Raw genomic sequence first — 22940 nt, 5'->3', positions numbered from 1 at the left:
CTAGACAAGATGGGGATGCCATGTTGCTCACCTTGAAGAACAGTAAGGTCACTTATGGGGGAGGGAGGAAATCAACCTCCATCAAATATGTTGAGGTAGAAGACACTGGCTTGCCTTTAGATTTCTGTTAGTGAAGATGCTAATTAAGTCGGTAACCTCTCTACTCCAGACAACCAGAATAACATAAGGTAGACAAGTTGGCAAAAAGCCACGTGATTTTGGAAACCAAAGGGCACCAGATCCTTCCATCACTGTGCCTGCAAGAGCAAGAAACCTGTGGTTCCTTGGCAGGCTAATGTGCATTCCTGGAAAGACAAAAAGAAGAGTGATGGAAGTCTTACAGCAGCATTTCTTCAAAGGACCTTTCTATGGGGAGATTTATTGAGTCTTATTCTATCTGACACTAGTCAGTGAACATGTGCAACTTTGGTGAGCTGGAAAAAAAAAAGAGCTTGTCTATAAATTCTTATACTCCAGACACCATTCCTCAGAGGCCAGCCCTAATAAACCCATCTCCACAGCAATACTATAATTCAGTGGTGCTCAACTCCTGGCCCTTCAGAGCCTTGCATCTGAGTCTTTTCTCAGGGACTCCTGCAGCAAGCACACAGTGCGTCAGCTCCCTTGAGGAAACAGTGGTTTAATGCTAACGTGGGACACATCAGAGAGCCCCAGCCCAATGGAGAAGGATGTGTTTCCTTCTCCCTACCCAGGGAAGAGCTCAAGTCCAGAAAGTAGTTAAACCATCAAGACGATATCCTACTAGCACCACATAACACTTTGTTAGGAGCCAATATATTATCTAGAAATATTCTAACATGTGCTATGAGCTGGGAAGCGTAAGCTTTAACCTTCTTCAGCTGAGTAAGAAATTGACCCCGAGTCTCCCATTTCACAGGCAAATAAAGCCACAAAGTTACAAGAGACATCAGTCTTCTCGCTCTGATAAACCAGATGAGCTAAAGAAATTGTCACCAAAACTGCACGAAGCTGAAACACCTCTCTGAATCCCTTCCCTGTGTGGTTAACCTTGATGTCAAACCAGTAACCAGGCAGAACTAAAGACTAATAATGATGGTAACGCTGCTTAAACTAGTAGGCATTGTTTCACTTGCATTAATGAACCCTTGTGTACCTCTCTACAGCCTTGCTCAATGACAAAGCAACTGCTGACGGCAGAGGCCTGTGAGAAGTATTATATGTTTTAGCACTGTACCTTGGGACACAGAATAATAAGCACATAAAAGAGATAGATGTGTATTTGTAATGCCACCTTTTAAAGCAATTGCTTAAAAGAAGCCTGCTTTAGAAACTCGGAAATGTAATTCTTGACCTTCCTGAGTAATCATGCTAATATCAAGAGAAGTTATAATTATTCAGTTGTGAACAAAAAAAGGCACTGTTCGCACTCGCAAACGAAGCACTTAAATATAAAAGGGAGAGGAAAGGAGGAACGTGCCCATTCCCCTGCCACTCCGGAGGTAGTCACGGCAAGGGGGCCCCAGCCTGACCGCAGAGATGCAGCAGGGACAGGCAGAGTGCTCCTATGCCACAGTAACATGAAGAATATGAATTTGAGTCACTCACTTCCAGCAGGGATATAATCCAGCCTGCAAATGCTCGGTAAAGAGATCCTCTACTCCCTACAACTCCCTGACTTACTCCCTAGGTATATTACAGCTTCTACAAGAAGGGAAGAAAGGCTTCAGCCACTTTCATTAAACAAGTCTGCTCTATTCCCAAAAGAAATTTTATCCTAGAGGAAACATACCGGCACTGCAGAATGGTGCAGTAAAATGTTCCCACTTGCACAGGGTGATTTAGGATGTTCATTCAAATTCTGCGACTTCCACGTCTCTGTAAAAAGATCTCCTGCCTTGTATTTTCTTTAAGATTTTTCTCAGCCAAAGTCTACTTTATCTGGACGAAAACATTTGAAGAGCAAGACCAGTTCTGCTCAGGATCTCCAGGAAAGAAATAGGATATTGGTGGTATAAAAAAAAGCAGTCACCTTCATGCCTTGTTGGGAGCAGAGCCAGTCTTCTGCAGTCGCACTCAGCACGACACAAAGAATTTCATAGCCATGACACCTGAAGGAGGAAAGGAAACCAGTATAACCCCAAAATGGTGTGCAGATAATCTGACTCTGCTATTTGAAAGAGAAAGGAAACCTGTAAAACTTCCCTTTGTTCTTTTCTTTTTTACAAAACTGTATTTTCCACAATTTATAAAATCCAACCACGTCGTGTTTTATCACACAACAGACTTTCCATAGTGTCATGGGACAAGAATTCCCCTTCTGTGAGGATCCCAGGGAGTCTTGAAAGACTTTAATCACCCTTCACTCCACAAATCTCCACATATCAAAGAAAGATGGGATTAAGTCAGCGTGCTTATGCTTTCTGTTGGTTTCATGTAAGCAAAGATACAAACATCGACAAGTTACAGATGTACAGAAAGATAGTTTCAAAAGATTGAAGCAGGAGAAGTTGTGGAATTAAGATACTGTGCTAGATAGGTATGCAGAGAGGCCGGCATGCTAAACACATGGAATCAAAGCTGATAGAGATGGGTAGACTGATTCATATATACAATGAACTTGACTTTGTCATCCAGCTGTTCCAAGACAGCAAGCACGATCTGAAAAGTACCCAAGTTAAACTGAAGTCACAAACACACAGAGCAACATGATGCTTTTTTAATCAGGTTTTCAATCACAATACCATTTTTTCCACCAACACACTCTCACACAGACATTTAAAAATTATTTGTCTACAAAGAGGAACAAAATGATTTAAACAACTCCAGTAAATTCTGAGCAAATCTTTTCTGATCTTCTCCTTGGGACTCCACTCTTCAGCCGACTTATAAATTTTGTTTGCTTCTATTTCGCAAGGCAAGAGGTTGGGCTGTAGATAACCTTCTGTTCAAGCTCAGCATATCTTTTTAGAAGTGGACGATAGAGCTAAAAAGGAAAAAGAAATAAATATGTCTAGGTTGAAAAATTAGATTTTTAAATCATGCTGCAGTTAAAAAGCATCTTCAGACCTGAAAAATGCAGCATCTTCATAGGTACCTAAAGGTTTAGGTTTTTTTTTCCCCCCCAATTTGCTCAAGAAAATGCTGCAGAGTCTTCCTTCTTCAAATGTCACAGTCCTTTTTACCATCTCCTTTACAGCTTAATTTTATGACACGCACAGGTTGTTCTTATTGTGGCTGCGTTCTTGCTATAAGCAGAAGTCATTACTTCCAGAGGAAGCAGCTCTGTAAAGTCACCTCTCCCAGCCTGACATGCCCCCTCGGTAATAGCCGTCCTAATCACCCAGGCAGAACTCCTGTCCTTGCCTCCCTCCGCTACCTCAGGACGGATCAATGCCTCTGTCCCCTCCTCCTCTGCCTTGCTAATAAGCACACTGCCACCCCCTAGCACAGTCAAACACCACCGTCAGAAAGGTCCTCCTTGGCCAATATGCTGACCAGGGCCTTCTAAAATACACTTCACACTCCCTCTCCCGCCCCTCTCATACTCCTGTATCTATTTCAGCTTCCTTCACATCTTTCACAGACACGACTTTTCCCATCTACAGTCTGCTCCGTGGCCAGGCTCCTCGCTCCCTGATCCCAGGCTCAGGGGGACAAATGGAGACCCAACGTCTTTCCACAACCACACCGAGTATCTGAGTAGCTTTTTTTGTATTCCCTAGCTAGAATTCTCCAGGAATTTTTATATGCAGAATTGTTACAACCATAAAAAGAAGAATCAAGACTCAAATGTATTCAAAACCCCAGATTCAAACACGCCCTATGCTTTTGGATATGGGCGAGATCCATGTTGGGATTTGTTTCATTCGTTACCTTTTCTTTTTTTTTTCCCCTTTGCTTCAAATTCATCACAGGACATATCGCAGAAGATGAACTGCTTGTATGTGACCAGGTTACATAGCAGAAACCCTGAATAGAACCTAGCCCTACTGCTGGCTCCAACCCAAAACTACTTCATCTACATCTTGGAGATACATCTTCTTCCTTCTCTCTTCTTTCTGGTTTTAACTGTCCATCGAATAAAATCAGTAGTTTGACAAGCCATACCAGGACAGCTTCACTCATTTGCTGGCTCGAGCACAAAGAAGGGACTGCCAGCAGCCAGTACGGGGTCTGGTACAGGCTCGAGCAGTCCTTAGGAGGATGCCATAAGGTCATATCCCTGCCGCAATGAATCCTAGGGGCCGCCAGTCTAGTCTACACGCCTCTGCACTGATGTTATTCATAATCAGGGCAGTCTCGCTCCTGGCTCCAGGTTCAGAGAGGTTATAGAGCCATAATGAATCATACCCAGTAAATTGAATTACTGCTCTCATCAATAAGTGAGATCCAGCATTTAAATGCATTTTATCCTTTTCCAGATAAGAGCCACAGCCAACAACTGTATATGCACAAAAAATTCAGGAGGAAGACGTTTCAAGTGTAAACTATGAGGCCGTAGGAAGAGACAGGGTTGTTCTTGTGCAGTTTTATGTACAGTCCTGCAGTAGCCTCTGTGTCTCTAACAGTCACACTTTCTCAGATGAAAGGAAAAAAATATCGAGAGTTTGCAGTTTTCTCATCTAGGAATTAAAGAATTAGTGTGTTTTGTTCTCATTTTCAGTTGTTAGCAAAATATCCAGTTTATGTGTTTCTTTCTTCCTGAATAATAGTTTCAAGTCTGAACAGTGAAACCTGAATTTATCTCTTCATTCCCACTTCCACCTTCCACGATGGCAGGTGAGACCAACTTAATGAAGAAACTCTGCAGAAGCACCCTCTTATGATCAACGCCTCCCTTTTGCCAACCAGATGTTACAGAAGTTAAAGTACATTTCTTCAACAGATTAAGCGTAACAAGGGGAAAAAGAGAAGGAGCACCTACAGCAAATGGAAAGAGACACTGTTCGGTAGCCAAAGCCTCACCAGGACCTTTTTTAAACCTACCTCACGGTGATTAACTGAAGCTTACGGTGTCTTAAACTTACACTGATCAAAACAGAGAAACCTACTCACTCCTACCTCTGCAACAGACTCATTCAGTGACCCCAGGCAAGTCATTTAAGATGTATGTGCCCCAAATCCTCTTCTCCACAGGACCGCAATACCGAGATCCATGGAGATTTATGCAGATTTATGGGATTAGAAAATAAAATGCACCACTATTATGAAACGCCACATGACTCAGCATGGTATTTTTAACTGACTACACGAGGGCCTTGGGGATTCAGTGAAGCATGTACATATATTCTTTTCATGTTCCCAAAGAATATTATTGCTCCCATTTCTGCTAAATATGCACATCAGAGTAAACAAAATATTGAGCAAGGAACTATGGCTATACTGGGAGTATCAGTATGTCAAACAAAAACAGCTCCTTTATTCACTGAAGCATCTATAATCAAGCCTCGCTATTTCTTCCTCTGCTATTCTGTAAATTTGATAAACCCTAGGCGCTTCTCAACAAAGATTCAGCACAACAGAGCTGCATTGGTAAGCGAGCTCAGCCACTGAGAAAGCAGGCTCCATATTACTTACCCAGCAGTATTTTTACAAAATACACAACAGTGCATTTACTAGAAGGCTGAGAAGTATTATTGTTAATACATCACTCTGAATTAAATTGTGTCAAAATAAATGAACAACCACATTTACCGATACAGTTTCTTTTCCTGTTTATTGGACTTAAGCACTTAGCTCGCTAATTGAGAAAATTCAGGCATTTGCAATAAGCTTCCTAGCCATTAGTGTAAATGAATGCTGCATTACGGACCCTCGGAAAAAAATGCAAACAAAAAATTAAGAATATTCCTTGTACTCTATTCCTGTTCATTTGGGGTAAAAAGCAGCGCAGTTCAGAGGGCTAAGCCAAAGTTTTAAATTCCTCTTCCTCAGGGAATTTGGCTGTAATACCACCAGTACATCATGGTTGATAAGCACAGCAGTACTACAGGCTTTTCACAAGCAGTATTTTTCATGCCAGCTTGACACCAGCTGAAGTTTGGGGCCAAACCAGTGCAGCTCTCATGAAGTACAGAGAAGAAAAGCAAAACTACACTGATCGAGAACATGGCCTGAGCACACGCAGTTGTGTCTGCGAAAGATGCTTCGCCATGTCGCCGTGACTGAACTGCCTCCGCAGAACCTCGGGCAACTCCTCCTAAGCGATTCCAGGAGACTTCTTCCTAAGGCAATTATATAGATTTATTTTTATAATTGAGGTCCAAAGGGAATAAAGAATTCTCAATGATGCATAAAAGCTCAAGAACATAAATTCCCTCTCTGTCATAGCCTCAAACCTAATATATCAGACCATGATATTTAACAAAAGTAATTACATGTATCACAACATGAACCTTATTATTGTCCATAATTTAATTGTCCTTGCTAGATTACGGTCTTTTCTCCTGCTTATCTCTATAGCCTACTCCACAACATTAGCTGTACTCTGATGGCTTCGTTTACAAACCCTAAACTTCCCTCCTGGGACAATTTGGCCACACTCCGACAGTCCCACAAATAACTAAGAAAATGCTAATGATAAATATTGCATTATAACAGAGAATAACTTAACCTGCCCTCCCTGGAAAATGCATTCAAATAAATGTTACCTTGCTCTGTAGTCCAAATCAAATATGTCATCCTCAGACTACATCTCGCCATAGTACCAGCCTATGAACTCACCAGGGCTTTTACTGTTTCTTTGTACGACGTCTGGGACAACTGGACATTGTCCCTGCCGCCCTCCAAAAGCAAACCCAGCTGCGAATTACTACTAGTGACAATCCACATGGATCCTTCCATCTCCTGCAATGCTATGTTAGCCAATGATTGGAGCAATTCAAAATTTACGAATCACAAAGATGATGCTGATGATTATCTAATTTTAATCTACCCGAGTATATTTAATCTACCCTGAATAGATTTAAATTAATCAGTCTCTCACAAACACTTGCCACTTTTGATTGGTTTAAAAAAAAAAAAAAAGGAACCTAACTCAAATTACTCAAAGAGATTTGCTTAAGAAATCAAGAGATACAGATGTTTTATGTTTACATCATAGCAGTTTTTCACCTTTCTTAACACAGAAAGAATACTCTTAAAGCAGAAAGAATACAACAGTGTCCTGAAATACTCTGAAGACTCCTCCAAGGAACCACACCTCAAACTGTCACTTCACTTACTTCAGATATTCATCCTGCAAGCTTATCTTTATCAGTTTAATAGGTTAAAAAAATTATTGGCTACACAAATCACCTTAATCAAACTCCCATCAATATCTATTATATTTTTGTGGTTGTATTATTATTATCTACTTTGCACTAAATTACCAAGCTAAACCAATTCTAGGAAACAACCTCCCCCCTCCAAAATCTAACTCAACAAAAATATCATTATTTTAAATCAATAAATAGGTCATTATAACCTTCCTGGGTAATAGAGTCACTTCTATAAATCCACCTACTTACAAGGCAATTCACCAAAGTCAAGAAAACCTGTTAGGTCCACATTTTCCCTTCTTGAATTTTTGCAGGATTAATACATCTCAGTAGAGTCAATAATGCAATCAAAAATTACACATCCAGAAGTAGTGAACTGCGCTGCACCTTCTCCCTACAAAGCCCTACACGACAGTATTACAATAAATCTGACAGTACATCATAGGCACACGGCTTGTATAAACACAAGTGATCAACTCCAGATAATCATGTTCTCTCTCATGCTTTTTTGCTTAATTAACCAACTAGCCAACCATCTCTGTTTTAATAGATTACTAAAATAGAGCTGAATTCTAATGCCGGAATAATAGATTCTTTCTGTCTGTTAAGATATATTTATTGCTCTACAATCTCCTGGTTATTTCTGTCATGCTTAGTGGTTCTGATTAATCTTTTTCCTTGAGGGAGAGAGGAGGCTCCAAAGAGGTGAGATGACTCTCTAATTTTTGCTATTCTGAAAACAGGGAAGAAGGATTCATCAGGTCAACCCACAGATGACTGACTTCACTTAGCCTCCTTAAGTGACCAAAGACTATCACCACGATGGTTACCACCAGAATACCTTATGACTTGTTTGGGTCTTGATGGAATAGAAACAAGCTCAAGTTGGGTGAGCCCCGACACCCTACAAATATACTGTGAAATCAGGTTCAACTAAGAGACTTAGGGTCATAGCCACAGAGAGGGATTTATCCTCTTTGAAATGGTCTCTTCCAGGCAGGATGGTCTGCTACAGGATAAAGTCACATTTTTGTCAGACAAGTTGGAACTTATGCGACCTCAGTGTCCACTAACTACTAACTCATCACTCATCACAAGCTCTGTGTCTCCCATCTCGTGACTTTATTTTACCTGCCCATCAGCTTAATTGAACCAGATTTGTCTGTCCTGCTTTTCCTTTTTGAAATCACCCTCATTATCACAAAGGATCCTTCAGCAATCAAAGAAACACTTTTTGCATTTTTGGTTCCTGGAAAGCCCTACTGCATGCATAAGCCTTGGCAATGAAGCTACATCAGACTGTTGTTTGACCTCTGCCTGCAAGAGGTTTTCCTCCCTCCAATGATCTAACACATGTTGCCTCCGACCTATACCAGGAAGAAAGGATGAAACCAGAGCAGATTGCTGTGTTATGACCTGTTTTTTCACCATCCTGCCAAGATTTAGCTGTAGCCGTCCAAAAAATGTAGAGATGTGGTCCGGGAAATTTCACATTGGTTAGCCAGACTCTTTCAGAAGAGCTCCTCAGTGAGACAGAACTTAACCTCAGGATGACTTTGAAGTTTATAAAAAGAACCGTCATTTAAGTGAAAGCCTCTAACCTCAACAGAATGAAACTGGATGGACAGGGAGATGCAGCTCTGTAAAAAACAGAATCAAACTGACTCATCGCATTATGAATTTTTACTGCACTGTTCATGCTAACACACTGTATTACTGACAGGCCCTCTGGCTTTCTGCAGTTTCACAGCCATGAAACTAGCCAGGGAATCCACCATCAACTGCAAAATTATAAGACAGGAAGAAGAAAAAAAAAAAAATGGCATGGAATACATAATTGCAAGAAGCTGCTTTTAATGGAATGAAGCTGGCAAGCTAAGCTAAAGCGCAGGAGTGGTTATTCCTTCACATGCTGTTTGGCCACTACCTTCTCTATCATTCACGCCTATCTACTGGGGCAATAATTCACTGCTGTACATCATTTAAAACCAATAAAAAGATGTGCTATGAGAGCCAGGTCTAACCAAGTGGAAAAGGAGAAGAAAAGTATCGAGAGGGAGATAATTAACTCTTTTAGCTTCCAGGCCATTTTATGCAGACAGTAAAATGGAAAGAGGTAAATGAATCCCCCACTGATCTTTCCAGTTAGGTTAGCTTGGCCCCTGCAGGGGTACAAGGTGTTTGCTGCTCTTGCAAGGCCCCTGTGAGTGACAGCTGTATTCCCTGCCCTTGAGTTTTATAGCTGAAGCAGCACTGGGGGGTCAAAAGCAGGTCTCTCAGCACTCTCCACCTCCACACAAGCCAGCCTGGCAGCTTTTCAGCAGACAGCATTTTTGGGGGGAACAGGGCAGCAACGTGAGGTTGAATCAGACACCGGGGATCTGCTCCTGAAGTGTATTCCCTGCAGAGGGCTTCAGCTGCAACACACACGACACAGGCCATTGCTGTTAATTATTTTATCTTTTAAAATGAGGGGGGAAGGTTGAGTAAATGAGATCAGATCAATCAAGTTTAAATTATTCAATGTCTTAATATTTCTGAAGGGGACTTCTATTCGATTACTGAGCTCCTCCATCTCAGTTAATAATTAAATAATACGCTGGCAGGCACAATACAGCATGATCATTTCTATTATTACTCATGATGATATCTGGTGCTCCACTACACATGTAGCTGGGAGTTAGTAGTTTTGGCAGATCATTAATTTCCCAGTTTAAATAAAAGCTTTAAAACCTTGTTGCCTGTAGTTAGGGCACATCCAAATCTCATAAATGGAGGCTGTGTTGATGTAAAAGAAGTTTCTCCACAGCTGAAGACACAGTTAGATTCACCTTTGGTTATTTTAACTTCTGTTCTCTAGGAATCTTGCTATTTTGTATCATTTTTTTATTACTGGACATTATATTTAAGAAGCTGTCGTAAATGAAGGCCTTTGGCACCTGATAGCGAGAGGCGCGGGGTTGCGCTGGAGAGCCTGGGACGATTCCTTCCTTGGTTTTACAGGGGCTGGAACCACACAGTCCACGACAATGACTATTTCTTTTGCTTTATCCATGTGGCCCCATAAAGCGCAAACATCACCTTCAGATGTGCTCAAATTTCCAGGATGGGCACGGTACCGAAGACCTGTGCCTACTGAATCCTCCCAAGTTGGCAGGCTTTCCAACTGGGAGCTACGAGTGAAGATACACAATTGCTGACCACTGTTTAAGATCAGACAGGAAGGATTTTGGGGGATGTTTTCCAAGAGGCCTGAAAGCACCATCACCACGCCTTTTTCCACGCTGCTTGCTGCAAAGAAGTCAAGACTATTTTGTCAATATTATCAGTTACAACCTGACTGACCTGTGTCCAAATTCAACCTATTTTATAACTTTTTCTGTCCCTTAAGGAACAGATTTCGCTCTCTGATCACCTGGATGGAGTGATCAGATTATTGCATCATTACAGCACTAAAGATCTCTCAAAATCAAATCTATCTTTACAACAAGGAGGAAGAATTATGTAACCAAATGTTTCTTGAATTAATCTATTTTACTAGAAGAATTAGTAAACCACTACCTTTGGAAGCAGACAGGAAATGAAAAGAAAAATGGTATTCCCAAGCTTGCTCACCTCCTCAGCCCCAGCAGTTGGTGTAACAGCCAATCTAGGCTCCGGTGCTAATTTCACGACATCAGCCAAGGACACATTCGTCTCAGCTACAAGCCCTGCAACGAGAATCACAATCCTGATCAATGCAAAAAGCACGGTGAGGGATGTGCCTTGACTCCCTGGCAAATTAATACATTATATTGATCTTCCCTGGTCAAGTCAGCATTCAGGATTGAAAGATAAATGGCAGAAGATCTTACATTCCAACGTGCTAGCCTGGGAAGGGGGGACTCTGTGATTGAGTTTTTGCCAATCACTCAATTCATACCCTGGAGAATAGGTAAGCAGCAGAAATGCTACTCAACAATATCAGTAATTATTTATGGTTACAACAATGCAGTAAACAGCAGGTAAAATGTATGGAAGCAAAGGATTCAAGGACAAAATGTGACTAAACAAAAAAGGAAGAGAAATGAAAACACTGTCAAGAAAATATGCTACAAATTATTAAATACATTTATATAAAAGGAAGCAGAATAACAGGGGAGTTCTGCTACTACAGCATTTTGCTTTGCAAGTGAATCGCAGCAGTTCAGGAGTTCCTTGTTACACCTGCTAAGAACCCCAGGCTAACTGCAGAACACCCTACTAGTACACTGTAATATTATTAAGGAGCCCTTGCCATCAATATTTCATTTATATTAGCAAGTCTTCACTTTTACTCAATTTCTTTGCCTGGCCAAGAGTGAGTCAACTGAAGGCATCAATCAAAAATGCCATTTAGAAACACACACAGCAAGCCCCTGGGGCTTGGCTGGCAGAGTACCTGAGCTAAGGAGTCCCTCCATCAGCATGGAAAATCTTCATTCAAACGCTCTGTCAACCAAGCCTCAAGATTTCATATGCCAAACTGGCAAAGGGAATTCACATCTTCCATACACACAAAATAACTGCACAAACTTTAATGACGGCTCGACATTTCACATGCATTCATGGACAAGGAATTTGCCTGCAGCATTAGGTGCTGGGAAGCTTCTGGTGGCTTCTGAAGCAGTAGGCAAAGTTTGAGTACAGAGAAAAACAGTTTGGAAACTTGGCCCCCAAGGTGGAAAAATGGTCCCATTGTGGCTTCAAACATACTGATAATGTAACAGTACTGCTTCCACTGTCCTGCAAAAGCGTACTTTGCCTGACAGAACCCTTGTGGCTTTTCTGGAAATAAAGAGGAGAGCATGCTGTGTGCATTAAACGCATCGACTCCAGTTTTGGCTGTGCAATTTTCTGCACTGTTTTCAAATTCAAGAGAGCATGTCGTCTTCAGATGCTATAATGTGACAGCAGAATTTGCTTCTAAAATTAAAACTTGGTTGATTTCTTCTGATGGCTGATGCTATCTTTTCCATGCTTGTTGCGCAATCCCATGATCTTACATGAACTTGTACAGAAGTTATCCATGTCTTAAGGTCCAAATCGTAAAGCTTCTTATCAGAAAAACTGAGGCTGACAAAAGTTGGCCTAAATAAGGACTTCAAATTTCACACACATTCCTTGATTTGTTTAGCTGTAAGATATTAGAAACTGTTTTAAAATACGTGAATTAAATTTTCTGCCTGGGATTCAACTCGTAAATGGCTGATGGCCCACCCTTAACATACACCTGCATGCATTAATTAACATTAATACACCTGCATGCATAAGTTAATTGACACTGTAGATCTGGGACTTGGACTGTTGCATTACAGTGAGTGATGCAGTACAGCAAGCAAAACGACTGGTCAACCTAAGAGTATCCCAAGATTTACGCTTTTACACGAGAAAGTGCATACTTGAGCATGGAGCCCAGGACACCTTGCATATCCTTTGTCTTGACCTTTAAAAGCTGGAAGATACATATAGGTTTAACAACATTTACTTGGCCAGCAGTATTACTGGTCCTGTCTCCCCTGCTGTCTCTGATTTTCTTTACTAGGACTGATCTTTTGTTTGGTTGGACCATTTCAGCCATCCAGTTTACAGCCTGCTCCACAAACCGGGGCAGCAGGCTACACCAACACCTTCAGTTGGCTGCATTCCTCCAAGAGCGGCACATGGAGGTAGCAGCTCAACACATGAACGTCCTAGACCTTCCCCTGTCAGTATCAACAGTTTCCAGGTCCTATCCCTTGCTTGAGAAGCAGCCACCAGACTTGAATTATAATGTAAATGTTATTCTTGGGTCTGATCCAAGCATACTAAGAGCAAAAAACCCTCTTTGACCTGAGTGACCTTCCAGTCAGATCCACACAGCTTTATTCTCCCCTCATTTTCAGTAATGTTAATCCCAGGTATTAACCAACTGAAATTAAATGCCCAGACCGCTCAGAAGTATCTCCGTACAGTCTTACCGTGAATTGCTCTGTAAGCACTCCCTAAACAAGCGGAGTTGGCGGTATCAATAGTGTACACCGGTGCGTTGAACACATCAGACAGGACCTGAGAAGTATCAAAGCATCGGTTATGCATGTCCATGAAAGACAAGGGATAAGCAATCCCCTATCACTGCTTAGGAAAACAAATAACTACCGTACACCCCAGCCAAGCATTTGGGTACCCATGGAAAGAAGCACTGCAGGCAACAACGAGTCCTGAACTTGTCACATAACAGGGTATTGGTAAATCTGAGTTAGAGATGTAACTGCAGCCAGGAAACAAAACCCCATTTCTTTCCAGACCTCTTTATCATAAGTTCAGAGGAGTCTGGGTTCAGGCATCGTCTCCCTCATAAGCCACACAATCAGCCCACGCCAAAGGCTTACATCAGGGCAAGGAGATCTGCTCAGTGACCCACAACTTGTCCCTGTTTTCCTCCATCATGTTTATGGCTGAGCCAAGTGGGAAGGAAGGAGAGAGGAACCAGTCATGGCTCCTCAGTTCTCAACTTCGATAAAATAAAAGCTCCAGCAGTATGAAGGCCTGCTAAGCCTGTCTTCTTCACCTCCACCATTCCCATCATATTAGGGTTAGCAGGAAGACAGGAGCTGGTTATACAGTCTCTACATCTACCAGGAATTTTCCTGTATTTGAGGGATCCTTAGCTATGAAGATATACAAGACACTTCTCAGCTTGGCTTGAGCAATACAATGAAAATTTTACAGGCAAAGAATTTGTTACGATATTCAACAGATACTAAAGTTATTCAACCACACATCATTCTGCATTGAAATCAACACCAGGTATCTCGCATTCACAGAGTACATGTGCTCTTCCCCACAGTGTAGGTTTAGGAAAACAGATACAGAAGGGGAAAAATGAAGACATATTTGGATAGAGACATGGGAGGTTCAATAACTCTTTTCCAAAAACATTGTCAACAAATTCTTTCCATTTTGGTTTCATCATCTCTAAGATTGCAGGTATCCCTCAGGCTGAGCAACACAAGAAGCAGGTAACAATTCAGATTTAGCTCGTGCTGGTTTTATTATTTTTGCCAAAGGGAGCAGTGTATTACCCGATTCACATCCATACACTCGAGTCCAAAATAAGGCCAGAGTGTCCAGAAATTTGGATCATTTGCATCAGTGATCTGCAACCCCGATCCAGGAATTCACAGCCCTACTGATCATGGGCCCCAAGGCTTCATAAAAGAAGACTAAAAAATTCAATCCATATATGCTATAGAAAAAAATAGTATGTGACATTTCTAAAGGATTTTTCCTCTTTCTCTGAAAGTTTGTGGGGAATCTGCACATCAAAACCTTTGAAAATCACCATTTTTCATAATTTTAAATAAAAATGGCTGGTTGCTAGCTAGAATCCAATCAAAGCCTGAGCTTATACACCTAAAACACTCTCTTCTGGTGAGACAGCCAAGTATTACCTAACTTCACTTGCAAGCATTGAGCAATACATGAGCTTCAATGCTAGAGGACAAATGGAAAATTAATCATGGTATCTATTAAAAAGCCCTCTGGAAATTAGAAGGTCACAGAGTGCTGGTTCCACTGCCCACCCTGCCAGCCAATACTACCGTATTGTTTCAGCACATTCCCCATCTGCTTCTTCATCTCATCTCTAATAGGTATTTCTTGTCTTAAGCTTGAATTGTACATTCCTTCGGACAACAGAGGTCTTGTCTTTTTTTTTTTTTTTTTTTTGCATCTCTGCAGAGCCTTATACAAGCAGCTCTAGTCTATACTGAATGCTAATAAGTGCTGTGATACTACAAATAATAACTACCTTTTGTGCCACATGATTATAAAATTAAAATTATTCCAAGTTCATATATTTAGCAAGTCATTTGAAACTGTAGTCTCTCTCATGAATATTTTTAAAAGAAACTGTTAGAGGTTTTACTGTTAAAATATTTCACTGTGTTTCACGTAGTCATTAATCAAGCACCACGTATGTTATAAAAAGCTTCCCAGAACCGTGGAGAAAGCTGCCCTACTATATATTTTAACAGATTTTCCTAAGTTGCCTCCTTTGCGGTGTAAAATATAGGAGTTACTGAATGTTGATTAATTAAATGATAGTCTTTTGTAGCCCTGGAACAAATTATCCAAAATTGACCATGATAAGGGTGGAAGCTGTTATTCTTCATGCAACTGATACGGCTTCTGAGGTTTTGATTAAATTAAAAAGGAGGATCCAATTAACCAGTGATTGAATTAAGTGGATGACACTGTATTGATCATATTATTTTAAGACACTTCTAATGAGTTTTAAAAGCAGCTGTATTGTTACACATGAAGACCAAGCGCCACAGCCACCACTCTCCCATCCCCACAATTTTTCAGCTGTAAACGTTGCAGAATTACATGTTATAAGAACATTCAGTTCTCTGCCTTCATTCCAGAGCAAGGAATGGCACCGAAACTGGAAATACAGCTTTAAAAACAAACTCATCTATTAATCCAATCTCCTTCCTGACGTATTCTCAGTAGAATTACTCCAGTAGGGACCAATGTTTTAAGCAATTAACCTATCAGTTAATTTTCTAACGTCAAGTTCCTAAGCAAAATAACCAAAGCAGATGAAGACAAGTGACATCTACAGGCAAAACATGCCAAATTTGTTGTGTACCAATCAGCTGTACAACCAATGGTGATACAAACGTGTTTTAGATGCCTTAGGAGAGCAAGAGCTTTCTGCTCTTTGCTCTTCAACCTCCATTTATTCCAGCTCAGGTTTTGCAGAGCAGATGAGCTTCCTTTCATACGACTGCAACTGGAAAAGAGTACGGTGCGTTGTTGAGGCTGGCCTCTAGACTCTCTCTAGCTGATGGAAAGGGATCGGACTTAGCCCAAGACTAAGACAGGTACCTTTTGGTGTAAACACCCACCTCCAGGCTCCATGTCTGCACCTCTAGTCAGAGGGGAGCTTGTCAAGGCGGTCAGTGGAGTACAGAAAGCTCGTTGGCTCACCCGGAGGGAGACATCTACATTTGAGAAGTTGAAACACCATCCAGTTTTCTTTGCACTGTGACTGACTGGATCTCCCTTGACTATTAGAGGACTGACAGATCATAGACAGGCATCACATCGCAGATGACTGGATTCAGGCAAGACAAATCCCAACCCAGATGTCTAGTTCTGTGATAGCAAAAGCCAGGTGAGAGCAAGGCTCGTGAGCAAGGCTTTGCCATATCTCAATGCGCAGAAACAGAGAGCATGCCGTACTCTGTTCTCAAGAAGACAAATGAAGGATCCTAAGCAGGGCTGGATGTGCAGCAACAGCAGCAGAAGAGGAAGGTGGGAAGAGGGAGGACAGACTACAGAAGCGTAGCCTCCCCCCAGTATGTGACACAATGCTAATAAGTAACAGATACTCAGAACATCAAGGGCAGGGTTTGGGGGTTGGTTTGGGGTTTTTTTGTTTGTTTGGGGTGGGGTTTTTTGAGTGTTCAGCACCAGCAAAATCCCCCTCTAGTTTAAATCCATGGTCCAACTTTGCTCCGAATGGCAAAAACTACAAAAATCTCAGGTATCATATCAAGTCTCTTCTTGATTTCTTTGCTGATTGATTTGATGTAAGTGATGAGACCTGGAAATCACCAGTGCTTCAGATACACATTCATAAAGGTAGTCAAGTGTAAAAAAACCTTTAAAGTTCAATACAAAATTAGCATTGGGCTAACGGTTTCCACACTAAATCTGAAGAAAAGCCCCAAAGACCTGCAGCAGATTCACAATCCCATATCCACACCTTCCTGTGCAGCTGCAGTGATTTGGATTCAGTACATCAAAATAAAAATGCAGATGTAACTGCAAGTTCAGTTCAAAGGATTTAATTTTCTACTTACCTGTAAGATCTTTTTATTGTGGGATGCACCACCAGTAGCCAAAATCCTTGTTCTGGGCACTGCAATGCAATACAACATATAGATCAGACTGAAAGCGCGTATTGTCAAGATCCGCACTACTGAACCAAGCAGTGAGAACAAGGAGGTGGGAGTCAGATGGTCTGGGCTCTCTTTCTGCACCTCTAATTTACCTTCTGTAGAAAAGGAGATAAGACTAATTACCCACCTTTCCAAGGCACATTAGAACACTTCCTTAGAAGACGCAACATAAATATTGCAGATCTATTATTATTATAGTGCTATCAAAGTCAGGGAGATTTGTAAAAGAGATATACAATAAGAAAGGCAGAGTGTTATTATACTACAGCTCTGGTTTGAGGTCAGATTGGTTTGGCTCACAGTTGTATATATACAAACTGACAGATAACCTTTAAAATCAGCAGTATTTTCCAAACTTATCTCCTTGTGACGTTCAAAGTCAGAGTTCACTGAAACCTGGGCAATCCCTATATGCTTGAATGACAAGGAAGCGTGTCAAAAGGTAATTAGAGATGGTCTAAGTCACTTCAATAAAATAAAAAAAAAAACACACCTGAATCTTTATCCAACGCAAATCCACAGCTTTGAGGGTGTTAAAAAAATTATCCTGCATTCTTTAGTCCTTAAAGAAACCCACCCTCCCATCTCACATTCCTGAATGTCTGTCCTATGCCTCATCATTTCTTTGTGTGCATGCTCCTCTAGAGCATGGCATGCAACAAGCCATACGTCTATCCATAACCACAGTTCAGCGTGGCATTATGAATGTGAGTAGTCCAAATGATTTGACTGAAATTCTTCAAAGGCTTCAAACAAAATAAATGCATAAATACTTTGATATCTTATATTTAAAAAATCTAAACGCTTAATTACCCCGATTTATGACAATAATAAATGATAGCATCATGTATACTCTCCCAAAAGGGGAATTTTACTGTGGCTATTGTTCTGTTATCTTAACCTCCTTTCTAATAAAAGCTAAAGATAATTTATTTCTCACAAGGCAAAGTTGGTCAACTTATGCCCTAAATAACTTATTGTCATTTACCCTTTCAAGTATCTTAATGACAAAAGCCCTGAAGACAGAATTAGAAATAAAGAGAAGATGCAGCTCACCATGCCATTTCCAGACCCACAGCTAGGGGCTCAGGTGGAGTCTAAGACCCAGACAAAGCATTGCATGGGGGACCCTATTTTACTGATAAATTTAATTTTATTTTCCTCTTTGGAGGATATTCAGTGATGCACAAATTGGGTTTTAAAAGCCATTAGGATCTCTGTCAATGTCAGTAAACAAATAAAACAAACAGCAGAGTGATTCCTCAGGGAAAACAAATTTCAATTATACCAACACAGAGTGACAGATCCCTGCCAAGATTATCACAACAACATAATAGCACAGAAACCACTGAAAAATAACTAGTAAGCCTCTGTTCCTAGAAACCAAACTGAACTCTAAATGATTTGCCTAGTAGTCACAATTCTGTCTTGCTAAACCTTGTTGCAAATATAAATTTTTGCAGAACTACCATATCCAACATGAAAACACCACATTTCAGAGACAGCCAGCATGACAGAATGAGAAACACACGTTTGCTACACTTCACAGCAGCTAAAACCAAAAAATAAGGCATGCTTGCTCTCCACTGCCCCTAGGAAGGGGCTTAATAAACTGCTGGGCTATCACCATCAGGAAAGAATCGTGGACAATATAAAAGCGGTAAAGCCAAACAGCAATCACCCCTGTGAAAACCGCAACGTATCTTAGCTCAGCTGCTTCTTGCACTTCCATCTGCATGCCAGCTCTCTGTCTTAGGGTTTCTGCTCCACAACTTTCCCAATGTTTGGGAGCTCTGTCTGTGTTTATTGCTGCCTGCTTTCACTGGCACTGTAACGGATAGGCCGGGTAGGGCTGATTTGTGCTTTCTAGCTGACTCCAATGGCCCTGTAACAGATAATATTTTTGCATTAGGAACTGAGGACTGGGCAGGAGGCTTACTCCTTGCTAGGTCAGAAGATTCAGGTTTTGGCTACATTATCAATTTATGCCGTAACTGTAATTCAGGATACTTCTATATAAGTAAGTTACCGTAAGAAAAGTAGGGGTGAATTTACAGTGCATTAGCTATTCAATACAAACCACTCGGGAGTATGCATTTACCCTACTATTAGTTGAGTTAGATATCTACCAACAGGGTAAACAGATCTCAGGTCTAAAAGTGTTTAACACCCTGATTATCTTCACACTCATCTTAATCCAGACTAATTCTTTCATAGCAAAATACTAAGAATTATTTAAGTATATTTAAGTATATAGCTAACCTCCTTGATAAAAGAAACTAACTTAATTCACACTGTGAAGCTTCTAATGTTGGTTGGACATCTCAAGTTCTAAATTGGATCAGCTCAGATACACAGTAAAAAAATCCCAAGCCCTGGGCTGAAACTACACGAAGGGCAAAACCATTCCTTCTTCTCCACTTCAAGTATTTAGGATGGTTCGCTTCACCAAAACATATATCCCAGGAGGTAACAGCCTAGTGAACCTTAGCCATCACTGTCTGCCAGCAGAATCCGACCTGCTGTACTGGTGGGACTGATCCATCCATGCCACGTGGTGATCTTAGGTGAACCTGGTGCGCTGCATTTCCAGAGGCGGCTCTGCCTACGGCCAGAGCAGAGGCAACGGCTTCCCCGGTTGAGTTTCAGTCACTTCTTACGGATGAGGAGTAGGTCCCAAAAGAACCTTCTTGAATTTGCTGAATTTTAGGTTTACCTCTTATTTCAATCTCTCTCCAGAGAGTGAGGAAAATGCATTGATCACTGATTTCAGGGATTGTCTTTTTAATGCCAATATTGTGCGCTTTACTGAATGGTGGACATTTGCTCTGAGATGCGTAATTGGATACATCTTATAAATAAAGCAAGCAAGCCCATCATTTATGTATACAGGGGCATTAACAAAGACATCGTTCATCCATCACTAGCAGCGTTCTCAGCCAGCTGTGTTTGAATCTGTCAGGAGCTACCATCTATCCCCTACAGCAGTGCACAGAAAGAACTTAAATACACTGTTACTAAAAAAAAAAAAATCCACAACTGTAGCAAACATAATTCATGAATTCAATTCTTTGACAGTTGAGAGAATCAGATTTAAACATCTTTAATTAAAAGCTCCCTGCATAGTACCTAACCAACCAGTTTATTTCCTTGCTATTTAAAAATTAATGATTTTTTTAGAGAGCTGATACAGAATTTTAACCCTATCTAGAAAGCATTTGCAGCTGCACATGGCATGGTGTCGTCCTGCAATATGCACATCTACACATCTATTATCTGCTGTGGAACGTGGCGACTGATCTAATGAAATTCAGTTAAAATAATAATTCCCACTGGACAGGAGGAGGGGGAAAGACCCAAGTAAAGAAGTTCACTTATGCGGGAGGAGTGAGCACGAGGCACCTTCCCACGCCAGGCTGAGAAGTCAGTCCGCTCTGTGTATGTTACTGCTCACACAACCACCCCCGTTCTGCCTTTCACAGACATCCAGCAAGAATTGAATGATGTTAAAGTTCATCTCCTGGCTCGTGTTTTCAGCCAAAATATTGCTTTCATTGAAAGGCATATAGGGGAAAAAAAACCTGTCACTGAGAAGAGAGAGAAATTACTGTTATTTGTGTCCAGCCACTGTCAGTCCCAAAAAGACTGAAGTCCTGCATCGCTGTATATGTACAAACACAGAACTGATGCCTTCCCAGAAAGGCAAGCAGTTTAAGCAGATTAAGACAAAACGTGGAGGGAAAACCAAAGATTTTAGAAAGTGCAGACTCAAAGAGCATTGCCGAAGTGGATTCAGCAAGCGAGACGGTGGAACCAGTAACACAGGGCAAGCCTCTCCTGAGCAGCCCGACGTCCCCTCTAATGGTCTTGGCACATAACCGTAGCTATTAAGAAAAATAATCACATAAGCAAACTCGCATCAATCAGAAGATTAGTGCTGATAATTAGCACCAAAAGTCTGCTGCCGCATCATTTGTGCAAGGAGATTGGAGGTAGAAATTCGGCCTCCTGTTCCACCCGGAGTGGGGTCAGAGCAGACCGCTAACAGGTCCGGGTGCTGAAATCGATGGGATGACTCCTGACCTCAGGGCTGTTGGATCTGGCTAGATTTCAACTGGACGATAACAATGTGCCTGTGTCAGTCCAGAATTTTGCTGGCTCATGCACCGCAAAGTCCGAAAGCAGAATTTGACCTTCCATTTTGAGGCTGGAAACGCTTCAACTTTTTCATCTAAATTTCCAGTGCTACACACAGCCCCGGTTTGTACCCCGAACTCCAGGTACTCACTGATTTTCAGAACTCCTAAAAGACATTTCCAAGGCTTCATCCAAACAACTTGATAACATCTTTCTCATCACAACTGAATCCATAAATAAAACAGAACAATAGAACATGCATTCAAAACGCAGCTGATTATGCACATGAACCCACGCCAGCTATAAGCATGATTGCGAATAACTGCAATTTACAATTTGCAAGCAGCGAGAAAAGTATCAGCCCCTCCTTTATTTCTCTGATTAACTCCAAACACTATAATTTAAAAAAAAAAGTATTTTCTAGCTTTTCGTTCAAGAAAAACAAAACAAAAATATATGATTATTTTGTCCCATTTATAAAACAAATGTTCCCAAATCATCCTCCTTGCATATTAACTCTTCCAAAATTCATGCTAATCTTTCTTATTCGTATGAAGACTGTGAAATTAAACTCCCGCTATGGTAAAAGGTTTCTCTTGTCTATACCCTCTTAAATATGAAAATGTACAAGGTAGTGAGCACCCTTTCTGTTCCTGTGAGTTAAAGGACTGCGACCAAAGGCACTTGCTTCTCTGCCTCCTTGTGCTGCATCACTTCTGACATCTCCAAGTATTTCGTAGCCGAGAAAAAAAGACTGCCACAAACCAGTCTTCAGCATATTAGACAATATCTGCCTGACTGAGGCAAAAGGAATGCAAACTGGAACACACTCTTTTTTTTTCTTTTCCTCTTTTTTTTTTAATTAGACCAATACAACTGCCCGAGTGAATAAACTACAAGCTTGAAGCCAAATTCAGCCACCGTTACAATTCTAAAAACAATACAGTAATTCATAAAAGCTATTCAAAACCTATTTTTTAGAATTAGTTTCTGACTTTCACTTTGAAGCATCAGCTAATTTATTACAGAGAAAGGCAAGCCATATTTGCCATTAGGTTGGCTGTTTTCTTACTTATAAGCAAAGAAGTTTTCATATTTTGTAACGTGCTTTAATTTCACCGAGGGTTTCAATTGCTCAAATGTATGTCAGAAATTTTCCAGACATAGAATTTATTCTTATTTTTTAAATGCAGTGCCTGGGGAAGAAAAACAACTTTTAAGGACAGAATTGATCATCAGCCTCTAAGGCTACAGCTACTATCATACCAGCTGTAATTCAACAGTGGAAAAAAGCCTCGATTTTCTCAGCAGCAATGACAAATATGGCTAATATTCTCGACATTTATGCTACTTACATAGATAAAGTCTCTACAATGATGTAGGGGAGAACAGACATGATTCTTCTTGCTCATGCTGCTGTAAGGCAAGAATACTACTACTAAAATGAGTAGATGCACACACACCTAAGTAAAACAGAGTAGGAATGGTATCCATAGTATCCGTTAAGATAGTCTAGATCACCTTATGCTCTTCAAGCAACTTCTAATAGCAGATATTGTTCTTCATGAGGATGCCAAATTTGGCTTTC

At 40.9% G+C, this 22940-nt stretch overlaps 1 protein-coding gene across 1 annotated transcript in view; it reads right to left on the bottom strand.

The window, feature by feature from the left end:
• Positions 1-2801: 2801 nt before the first annotated feature.
• XYLB (xylulokinase) overlaps positions 2802-22940 on the bottom strand; it is a gene marked incomplete at its 5' end in the record, with an annotated part of 80616 nt that continues 60477 nt past the window's right edge. The window contains 4 exons of the mRNA XM_082329741.1: positions 2802-2965; positions 10857-10951; positions 13220-13307; positions 17117-17175. Coding sequence (XP_082185867.1) covers positions 2885-2965; positions 10857-10951; positions 13220-13307; positions 17117-17175 — 323 coding nt within the window. The 3' untranslated portion in view covers positions 2802-2884. The remainder of the gene's footprint in view (positions 2966-10856; positions 10952-13219; positions 13308-17116; positions 17176-22940) is intronic.

This window comes from Platalea leucorodia (assembly GCF_965183815.1).
Source record: "Platalea leucorodia genome assembly, chromosome: 1".
Lineage (NCBI taxonomy): Eukaryota > Metazoa > Chordata > Aves > Pelecaniformes > Threskiornithidae > Platalea > Platalea leucorodia.
Note: the sequence above shows the minus strand (reverse complement) of the source record. Positions and strands in the feature narration are given on the sequence as shown.